This window comes from Centroberyx affinis, unplaced genomic scaffold, assembly GCF_046629955.1.
Source record: "Centroberyx affinis isolate AG114_WGS23_722 - 3 ecotype Tasmania unplaced genomic scaffold, CSIRO-AGI_Caff_v1 ptg007379l_1, whole genome shotgun sequence".
NCBI classification, from domain to species: domain Eukaryota; kingdom Metazoa; phylum Chordata; class Actinopteri; order Beryciformes; family Berycidae; genus Centroberyx; species Centroberyx affinis.
The window spans coordinates 353,118-363,377 of NW_027283722.1; the positions used below are offsets into that span (position 1 = coordinate 353,118).

General features: G+C 45.4%; 1 protein-coding gene across 1 annotated transcript in view; it reads left to right on the forward strand.

Annotated features, from left to right (window-relative positions):
* The window catches only part of fam222aa (family with sequence similarity 222 member Aa), a 43,625-nt gene extending 34,173 nt beyond the window's left edge, over nt 1-9,452 (forward strand). The window contains exon 3 of the mRNA XM_071513664.1: nt 7,990-9,452. Within this exon, the coding sequence (XP_071369765.1) occupies nt 7,990-9,452 (1,463 nt within the window). The remainder of the gene's footprint in view (nt 1-7,989) is intronic.
* The last annotated feature ends 808 nt before the right edge of the window (nt 9,453-10,260 follow it).

Here is a 10,260-nt window from a genome sequence, read left to right on the forward strand (position 1 = left end):
TTCACAAGTTGGTTATTTCAATGCTTTTTGAATCAGAGGATGTGGCTACTGTGCGTAGTAATGCATTGTTGTTGCACAGAGGGATCGGTTTTATTAGGCGAAGAACTCATCATTGCAAAGGTTGAGATTTCTCCCTTTGACTCCACCTGGTTTCCATAGTATACCACATCTATTCAAACAAGAAGGTGGAAAAGGGAATCTCGCGAAATGAAGAGCTTGAACCGGACAGAGGTACCACCTTCCTTGGCATCCAAAATCACTAAAATAGAATATAAGGTGAAACTAGATAATTGTTTTCATTATTACTGTTTTTCCTCATGATTGGTATTCAGTTGTGAAACATAATAATAAATAATAAATATAAAGCTTATTTACATTTTAATGGTTAAAAATGTAGTAGCTACGAAAGAAAAAGGATGTCAGATTCAGCTGGAAGGCAGAATGTTTGGATCAGCTGTTGTGAGCAGGATCTCTGTGTGTCTGTGTGTGTGTGTGTGTGCGTCTATGTCTGTGTCTGCATGTGTGTCTGTGTCTGTGTGTGTTCTGTCTGCCAGGCCATGTGTACAGAGGAGTCCTTCAGGATCAATCAATTCTCAGTAATTTCCCCTACATCCCATAAAAGCCAGGTCTCTCTGGAAGGAGCATGAGGTTGCCACATCAAACCAGCTAATTAATTTTCATGGCTGATTCAGTAACATCTGGCTTTAGAGATAAATTCTAACGAGAAAATGTAAACACGGCAGTAGCCTAGTTGTATAATATTTCATATTTCTTGGGTAGAAACCTTTATAATAGAAATCTAATTAGCCTTTTTGATCACATACATTGTCCACTATTGTGTGGTACACATATGTGAAAGTGCATGAGAATTAAATCAAACCATTAATAGCCAAACATCAGTGGAAACTGATCTTGTTTTTTCTGCTACATCTTAATCCTTATCTGTAACTGTGGACCTTATCTATGTCTCAACATACTGTGTTAACCGCACACTGCAGGTTAGCTAAATGACCTCATGCTGCAGACTGTGAGGAGGAAGCCCAAATTAGGCTCTCAATTTTGTATTTCTTCCATCTGCTTGTGCAGGAAATAGATTGATTAAATCTTAGATGAGATTGGCTTTAATGAAATAAAAGATTAGATTTGGGAGTCATGTCCAAGTTTTTTTTTTTTTTATCTCTTTTAATGACTAAATCCATTTTTGACATCATGCCATGTCTGTGTGGCTGTGAAGGATCAGTGTGCAGATTGCTTTAACATTCTCATTATCCTCTTTGCTATTTGCGAAACATGTTGGCGGCTTAAAAGCCCAATATGTGATTGCAGTATGGCGCCCCCTGTCGAAATGCTGTCACCCAACAACTGGCTTTATTTGCATAGTAATTCATTTGATTAAATGCTTTATTTTTCATCTGAAATTTAGTGTCTGACCTGCTGATTCAACTATTAACAATATTTGATAGCTAAATATGAGCATGTAAGAGGTTTGTTTACAGTTGGAATGTTTGTGTAAAATACACAAACATGTATTTTGAGTAATGATGGGTTAAAAAAGTAAAAAAAAAATTCAGTCCACAAGTCAGCCTGTTCAATAATAGATGTGAACAATTCAGATGCCTTTGGAGAGACGGAGAAAGGTTAGATGAAGAATACATTTCCATTGTCTTACAAATACGCATTTGTTTGATGATTATGATGACACAAGCAGCAGTGAATTCAGACAGGCGTATCCTCTGAGAAATCATTGCAGTTTGATTTTTATCTTTGCAATTATAGATAGCATAGGCCTGACAAATAATTGCCTCCATTTTTTCCGTGTTGTTGCTTAGAAAATCAACCTTGAGATGAACTGAGGGAGATGAGTGTTCCTAAAAATGGCTTTTCTGATATCAAGCAAGCAGCAGGGTTCTCTTTCCCCCCACATGCACTTGAATTGATTAGTACTCTGGCTGAGGGCATATTCAACATGTCTGCCCCCTGTGAGGCTGCTCTACCCTGTTGATCACTGGCTCATACATGTGCTTCCTCTGCTCTCCCTGCTCTCTCTCTCTCCTCAGGAAGCTCCTGTGGGGCGCTGAGGCTTTGATTGACTGGCGGCCGAGTCCACAGGACACCTCTATTATTATCATCTCTACCTCGGCAGAGGGGCGGGGGGCAATGTCCAGGGGGTCTGGCCGACAGCCCCTGCTTTGTGTGCCCAATAGTCAATTAGAGGCAGCGCACCGCCGGAGACGAGTGGGATGCAGGGTTAATTGCAGAGGACCAAACAGCTGGCTCTATCAGGGCCCATTGTGTTTGCAGCAGTTGTCACGGCAATTGAGGCCTGGCTGTAATCGCTGACTAATCAGCCCTGTGCCAGATGACACCTCCATTAGCACAAGGCAGGTATTGTTCAGGACGCGAAGCTGCCTCTGGCTTCCCCCCGCCTGCCCGTCCTTTTACAGCCCCGCTTTTGTCCGGCATGCTAACCGAGGTGGGGAGAGGATGTCATAGACCCTGATCCTATCTGCAAAGAGCTAAACAATAGGCACAGGTCAAGGGTTCCTCCATGGAACAATGCCTTCAAATCTGCCCATTCTACACTGTCAAACACAAGTCAAACTTCCATGCAGACATGAAGGATTTGTAGACTGTTTTAGTCATTAATTATTAATTTTAATAACTTCATAACAATGAGGCAGAGAGGGCAAAGCGTCCATCAGTGGTGGATAGAGTGAATATGCAACAAGACTGTGGAAAAAATAGAGAGATTAGCAGCGCTTGGCCTAGAAACCCGGTGTTCTTAGCACCCTGTAGGTTGAAAGGACACATGGTGGGTTCTGGGGTCTGTGCAGCGGCTAATGTCCTCTGTGGGCTTGTTGACTGCTGACAGCTCATGCACATTTAACAGGGACCGTCTCTGGGGGAAAGGCTCCCAGTGAACAAGGCCGATGTTGCACTGAAGCTGACCTGTTTTCTTTCAACTCTTTGGTAATCTCTGCTCCTGTTGTTTGCCCTAACCTCATCACAGACAGCGCTGTTTGTTTGGCCAAAGTTAATGTGTGTTATGCGCTCATTGTTCTGTGAAAACTTAATTGCAATTCAACCAAATGGCCTCTCTCTCTCTCTCTCTTAAACAAGTACTTTGCTCACCACTGTAGATGGTCCGAGAGGATCAAAGCATGTGGTAAGTAGGGATACAGGGTTGCAGCAGTGAGTGAGAAAATGCTGAGGGCTTTTTGATGTGTTGGAGCACTGGCTTCACTAATAAGATGAAAATTCTCCAACCTGCTCATAATTTTAGAACACTTGGAGTGCTAATAAATGGGAGCAAGGGCATTTCAGGCAGTTCTCTCTGACTTTTTCCTCTGCTTATTCATTTAAACCTCTAATTAAAATGCAAAGCATTCTCATGGTCCTCTGGATTTGGTGCTGCGCTCTCACAGCCTCTGACTCCCTATCTCCTCTCTCTCTTTTTCTCCACACCCTCGCTACCCCCCTCCTTCCACCTACCTAACTCCCTGCTCTCATACTCACTCTGTCTGCCTTTGCTTCTTGTGATCAACACAATTTGACCTCTCACTTGGAAGAAGTGCACAGAATTTAATGGATTTTTTACAGTCTAATCTAACCAGTTCCCTCTTTATTGCTGTTTTGTACCCAGTGGACCTCATCTTTACCAGGCCTCCTCCCCCACCTCTTCCACCCTCACACCAAGAAAATTAGTTCATCAGAATTCAAAATGTACTGCTGCCTAATTAAAGGAGTGTTAATTGAGTGTTCAGAATTGGGTACCCCCTTCCCCAAACACACACACAGATACACACACATGCACACATACGCACACACACACACACACAACGCGGTCACAATGACGGCACAGGGTACACCAAGGACGTTGCGCTTGGGGAGTTTCATGCCAATCAAAAATTGAGAGAAAGGAGAGTGCCCATCCTCCAAGTGAAATGGGATTTCTAGATCATATCGTGGCCCTCTGCAGCTCAGTCCAGCTCTGTGCTGCCATGTTATCCTATCCCAGCCTTACTATCTCTCTCTGACCGCTGGAGAGTGTAACACTGCACAGATACCCTCTCTCACAACGCGCATCGTGCTAATGAGGGGTGGCATTTAGAGATGTGCCGCTCTGACACATGGGCATTGTGTGCCAGGCACTGGGTGATTAAGGACGAAGGTCAGCCCATTAATTGCCTCCCTGCCATCTCCGCTCCCTGGCGCGTGATCTCTCAGAACTAATGCATGTGTTTGCCTGAGCTTTTATCTCATCTCCTATGCAATTCAATCATATGCTTTCTTGGTTTGTTTACATTCCTTTCATGTGGAAGTTAAGTTTTTTTTACTTGGTGTTATACAACTGTACTAGCAGGTTTCCCTGTTCATTTAAGCTGTTTCATGTGTGCACGTGAGTGCACATAGCCTCCTGCTCTCAGGAAGGGAAAAAGCATATTCTTCCATCCCCAGGGGAAATAATTAATCCTTACAAGGCTGTCGCATGTCGAAATGAAGCGAGTGTGAAGCATTTAGCCCAGGAGGCATTGCAGGCTGTCGCCCGCACAGGCACCTGTTGTTGTCCCTGCCCTACATTTCATGAGAGCACTGAGCAGAGGATAACAACATGCTCCACTGATGGCAAGTGAAACACACAACTGCAGATGCAGGTCTTTGTGTGTGTCACTGTGTGTGTGTGTACATGCACAGGCTGGTGCCATTTTCTGTTGTTATGTATGTGTTTGCATGCATGACCACGTTGGAGTGTGTGTATAGGTGCAGGAAGCCCCCTACCTGATGAGGAGGTGAAGGATCACACAGAGGAGGCAGTGCTGGCTGCCTCAGAGGTGTTTATCAGCAAGCACCATCTGTATGCTGCTGCTCATAGCTGTGATCTACTGCAGCCTGAACCAATACGTCACACAGCGCTAGCCTAAAAAGAGACTCTCTCCTTTAACCTCCATGTCCTTACTTACGGACTTACTGCTCTGGTGGAGAGAGATGAGGAGACCCTGCACATCAAACACACAGTAGTCTGTATTACAGTGTGTGTATGAGAGTGAAATTACGCCCCAGTTTGTGGTCATACTTACTGTAATCAACTTTGCTATAAAATTTATACCGTGGAACTTTTTAAAGAGGAAGCCAGAATCAGAAGCATCCAGATGCTCATTTGCCTCCTCCTCCTCTTCTTCTTCCTTTATGCCTGTGGGTTCTAATAACCGGAAGCCTTTGTGGAGCTGAGATGGGTTTTGTAGGCCTGAAAGGCCTCTAATCCCTGTGGCCTGTGAAGTGTGAAACCCTTTGATGCCAGGTTGGTGTGCCAAAGGCTCTGCCTATTGACAAACAAGGGCCAAGCTGGGAAAAGACGGAGGGAGAGGGCTTTCTCCTCTACAGAAGAAATGCAGGCTCAGGCGTGGAAAATATGGACTCAGTCAGTGAGAAGGAATAGAATTAGCCACCCTTTAATGAATTTCCTGGCTGTTTTTATAGTTTTTTTTCTCATGTGGCAGTAATTAGGTGGAATGATGGGCATATTGCAGCTGGGGGCTTGTAGGGGTGGCAGGGCACAGGCCCTTGATATGCCTGAAAGCCAAGTATCTTTCCTCATTTAGACCATGTGATGATCAAAGATGTTTTTTTGCCCTCATGTAAAGGAGATCAGAAAAAATGCTGCCGTTCCATTTGCATGTGGACCAGCAATGTGCTTTGAAATGAGCATGTTTTTCTCTTCTGAGCAAATGAAATAAGTCTTCTGTCAGTTTTCCACTGCAAGTCAGAACATCAAAGCAAATGGCACTGCTGTCACCAGGGAAGCAGAGCTTTGCCTCAGTAAGGTTGGTTAGATCTTAGATAGCCCGGCCTGGCACTCTCAGCCTAGCCCATTAGGATGGCACCAGGTTCATTCACTCTGATTAAAACCAACTCATTAAAGCAAGCCTATTTTTACATAAAAGGGATTGACAGAGTTTAATTATAATTTGAAATATAGTGTTTCTGATTTGGAGAGCATGTTGTCTGCAGGATGAACCAAATAGACGGTGCTTGGAAAAGGTCTTGCACTAAATTTGACTCGGGGAAATTCACAGACATAGATGCGATGTCTCTCCCCTCAGCTTTTAAATTCCCAATTTATTTCTTTTATGATATGGATCTTGTAGATTTAATCATTTTCACAGTTGGAGACCCATAGGATTGTAGAAATGAACTCCCCATGCTATCTGTAATGGGAGCAAAGAAATGAGAATTGTGACTGCTTGGCTGTGGAGTCTCTTTAAAATGACTTTGCAATCGGAAAGGAAATGGAGTGAGTCCTAGTCACAGCCTGCACCCTGCAGACTCCTTAGGTCGCCAGGACATTTGCTGACGGCATGGTTATGGCACTTAATTTTTGTGCGTTTTGTTAGCTTTTGCATAAAAATGTCATTTTTGAAGGGGTGCAAGTCATTTGTGGCAGTTGATATATTGCTTGTAAATTGAGTTATTTCCCCAACCCCCCACCTTTTTGTTGCACTGAGCTAAGTAGCCATGAAATTGCCTGAATAATGTCGTTTAAATCCAATCTCGCTGAGGCCCCTCACCTCCGTGCCCTACCCCCAAACAATGACACATGGTGGGCTTTTTAGAAATTGCCATTTTCCTGTTTGCCACCTCAATTCACAATGGCCAAGCCTTGGCTCATTGAACGAGGCCCATTGCTAGTCTGACTTGCCTCTTGCGCTGTTGAATTGAATTTTGGGAATGGGGTGGTTTCAGATTGCGAGCCTGCCTCCTTACAGTAGATAACCATTTCCATATGAAACCGCATCTTCGCCAGGTCTGGTTTGTGATGGGGGGCTGTACCTGGCTTTCGTTTGTGCCATCATGTATTATTCTGTACATGTGTTGCTAAATCGCTCATTAACTCTGTACTGAAGAAAGACATGTGATATGTACTCTGTGCACATTAAAGCCACCTTTTTGGTATTCTTCTTGTATGTTCATCATTGATTTGTTTTATAGCCACACAAGGGTGAAGTACTACTGTGGGTTGGCATGTTTTAGGGCGAGGAGGGAGAAGAGGGGGGGTTGATTTGCCCTATCTTGATAGCAATGTTTTGTGTCTGCTCAAGTGCTTGGCAGCATGTGGCATATCTGAACCAATTATCAGTTATATTTTTGGCCAAGTTTGTTCATAATAGCACTCTAGCATTCTTGACTAGGCTCTGTTCCTATATAGTTCACCCTAACCAGGCTAGTAATTCCCTATAGATGGTTAATTGGGTTTTTTGTGAGGGTCTCTCCATGCACTCCTGGATTGAATAAATGTGGAAATTCTGTGGCCAAGGGTAAGACCCAGTAAGTGATACCACTTATAAATCTCAAATGTGCCACTGCAATTAAACAAGCTTTTATCCCCTCCCCTTCGTCCCTCCTTGCCTGGTATCCAAGGCTAACCCAATTCAATGCTAAAGAGAGTCCGAATTAATTTCACAACGCACTGATTTAACAGCGCCTAAGGTACCAGGCTTTGACAGAATGAGTTTTTAAAAAGATCCATTTGTCTAGGGATGAACTTCCACAGGAGGGTGTGAAAATGAGATGGAAAGAAAGCTCAAATGGAGGAGGGGAGCGAGGGAACATAAATGAATGTCAGTCCTGATTTACAATTTGCCCCTCTGTTTGGGTCATGGCATTCTGCAGTGTGTGTGCTGTTTACATCTTGTTTTATTCGCATGCAGTTGTTGTATACTCAATTCTAAAGGATCTAGGTAAAACACTGACATGTTTCAGTCTGCTTTAGAGGTAGTCACAGTTGTGCTAACAGCGTTTACTGTTGCAGCAGATTGAGTGGTTATTATGATTGATTGATTTGACTTGGTGGCTGCCAGTGCTGTCAGCCCCTTAGCTATTTCTGGTAATAAACCCTCTGGTCTGGTGTATGTTCATCTACACATGTAGCCAACTATGTTTTATCTGAATTATTCACCTCACCCATACTACTCTCCCTTTTTTTTCTTGCAGGTGAGCTGGTGGTTCCCATGCATTCCCCCCGTTACCCCACTGTGGCAGAACTTGATGCTTATGCTCAGAAGACAGCCAACAACCCTTTGTCCATCAAGATCTTCCCCACTAACATCAGGGTTCCACAGCACAAGCACCTTAACCGGACTGTGAATGGATATGACACTACAGGCCAGCGCTACAGTCCCTACCCACACCTCCACACCGGGGGCTACCAGGGCCTGCTGGCCATTGTCAAGGCCTCTTCCTCATCGTCGTCATCATCATCCTTTATCCCCTCAAAAGGTGTTCTCAAGAACTCCGAAGGCAGACGGACTAAGCTTTCTCCAGCTCACATAGCCGTAGCCCCGTACCCGCCCCCTAGTAGTAGCACTTTAGCCAATGGCCATGGCCAAATGGTATACCACACCGGGCCCTCAAAGCCTCCAGAAGGCCCCGGACTGTCGGTCCCGCCGAATGTCACTGTAGCTGGCTCAGTGATTCCCGTCACAGGGGGCCGAGGCCTGCCCCTGCCCGCACAGTCCAACCTCCCCTCCATCCAGAGCATCATCTACCAGATCAACCAGCATTGCCAGGCCCAAGCTCTGCAGCAGGTGTGCCAAGGGGCTGCCACTGCACCGTCGAATCCCAGCCCCTCCAAGCAGGGCGCAACTGTCATGGGGGTCTCCTCCAGCTCCTCAGGTGGAGGCTATGTGGTAGGGATGGCTCCCCAGGCTAATGTGGTATATACAGGTGCGGGGCTGCCAGTTCAGAGTGCAGAGGCAATGAAGACTGGGGTGTACCCAGACAGCATGGACTACATCCTCTGGCAGAAACAACAACAGCAACAGCAGCAGCAGCAGCAACAGCAACAGGCTGTGCTCCGCATGTACAGCGGAGGCAGTGGAGGAGGAGGGGCGATCAGCAAGTCCCCCGAAACCTGTGTTCCAGGGGGCGGGATCATGGCTGCCCAAGTGTCCTCCTCTTCCTCCAGACCGTACCACCTGACAGCAAGTGCCAGTGGAGGAGGTGGTATGGACAAAGTTAGCTCTTCCCCTTTGAACTGTGTGGGCATGCATGGAAATTTCTCAGTCGGTCAATACTTTGCCCCTCCTTGGAACAGTGTGCTGGTGACGCCTGACAGTGACTGCTACAACCCCCAGGAGCTTTTGGGGACCTCCGCAGGAGGGCCGGCCATAGGGCACAGAGAGATGGGCTACCCCCACCACCACCACCATTACCACCACCATCATCACCACCCTGCTATAGACAGCGGCGGAGGCCTGTGCTGCAGCCTGCCCAGCAAGAGCTTGTGCAACACCTCTGTGCTGAGCAGCAGCTTGCAGTCTCTGGAGTACCTGATCAATGACATCCACCCTCCCTGCATCAAGGAGCAGATGCTGGGCAAAGGCTACGAGACTGTGTCTGTGCCACGTCTGTTAGACCACCAGCATGCACACATCCGCCTCCCCGTTTACAGATAGAGGGGAGAGAAGAGCAGGAAAAGAATAAAGAATTGTGAATTTGTGAACAAAATCAAAGTTAAAGAACAGAGATGTTTCTTGGGTACAGATTTGTTGAGATTGGCACTGCTTTAACTAGTGTGGGAGCTGAGAGGAGAGCACTTTTAGTGCTGTGTGAACCTAGGTTTGGAGGTTTGGAGGCAGGCTGTGGGAATCCCAGAGCTGAAAGGTGGGAGTGATTACCAGTGGGAAAGAAAAGGGATTTCAAGATTCTCCAGATGTTCCATTGTGTGGTTTGCCAATAGGAATTTTGGATTGATTTATTTTTCTTCTGTTTTTGTTGTTTTACTTGCCTGAACTTTTTGATGAGAATCATAGCTTGACATGAAGTGCATACGCCACCTGTATTCCCCTTCCAAATACTAAGGATGAAGCTACTGTGTAGGTTGTCACTGAAATGGCCTCAAAGGGCCAAAGTTTAGAGCTGCTCTCTAAATCCAAAACTCTGTAACAGTACACAATAACCAGACATACACAGATGGATGAACAGACACACACACACACACACACACACACACACACACACACACACACACACACACACACACACACACACACACACACACACACACACATACACACAAATGTGCTGATACGAGTAAATGAAAATGATAGGCAGTACTTGGGTGTTATGTACGAGGATCATAATGTTGAATAAAAAGGATAGTACAATATTAGTTATTATTGCTGTTATAATTGATACATAAATTGCACTGCTTGGAATCTTGTTAACTTTGAAGTTTGGAATTGGGTAGTTTGGATATGATAT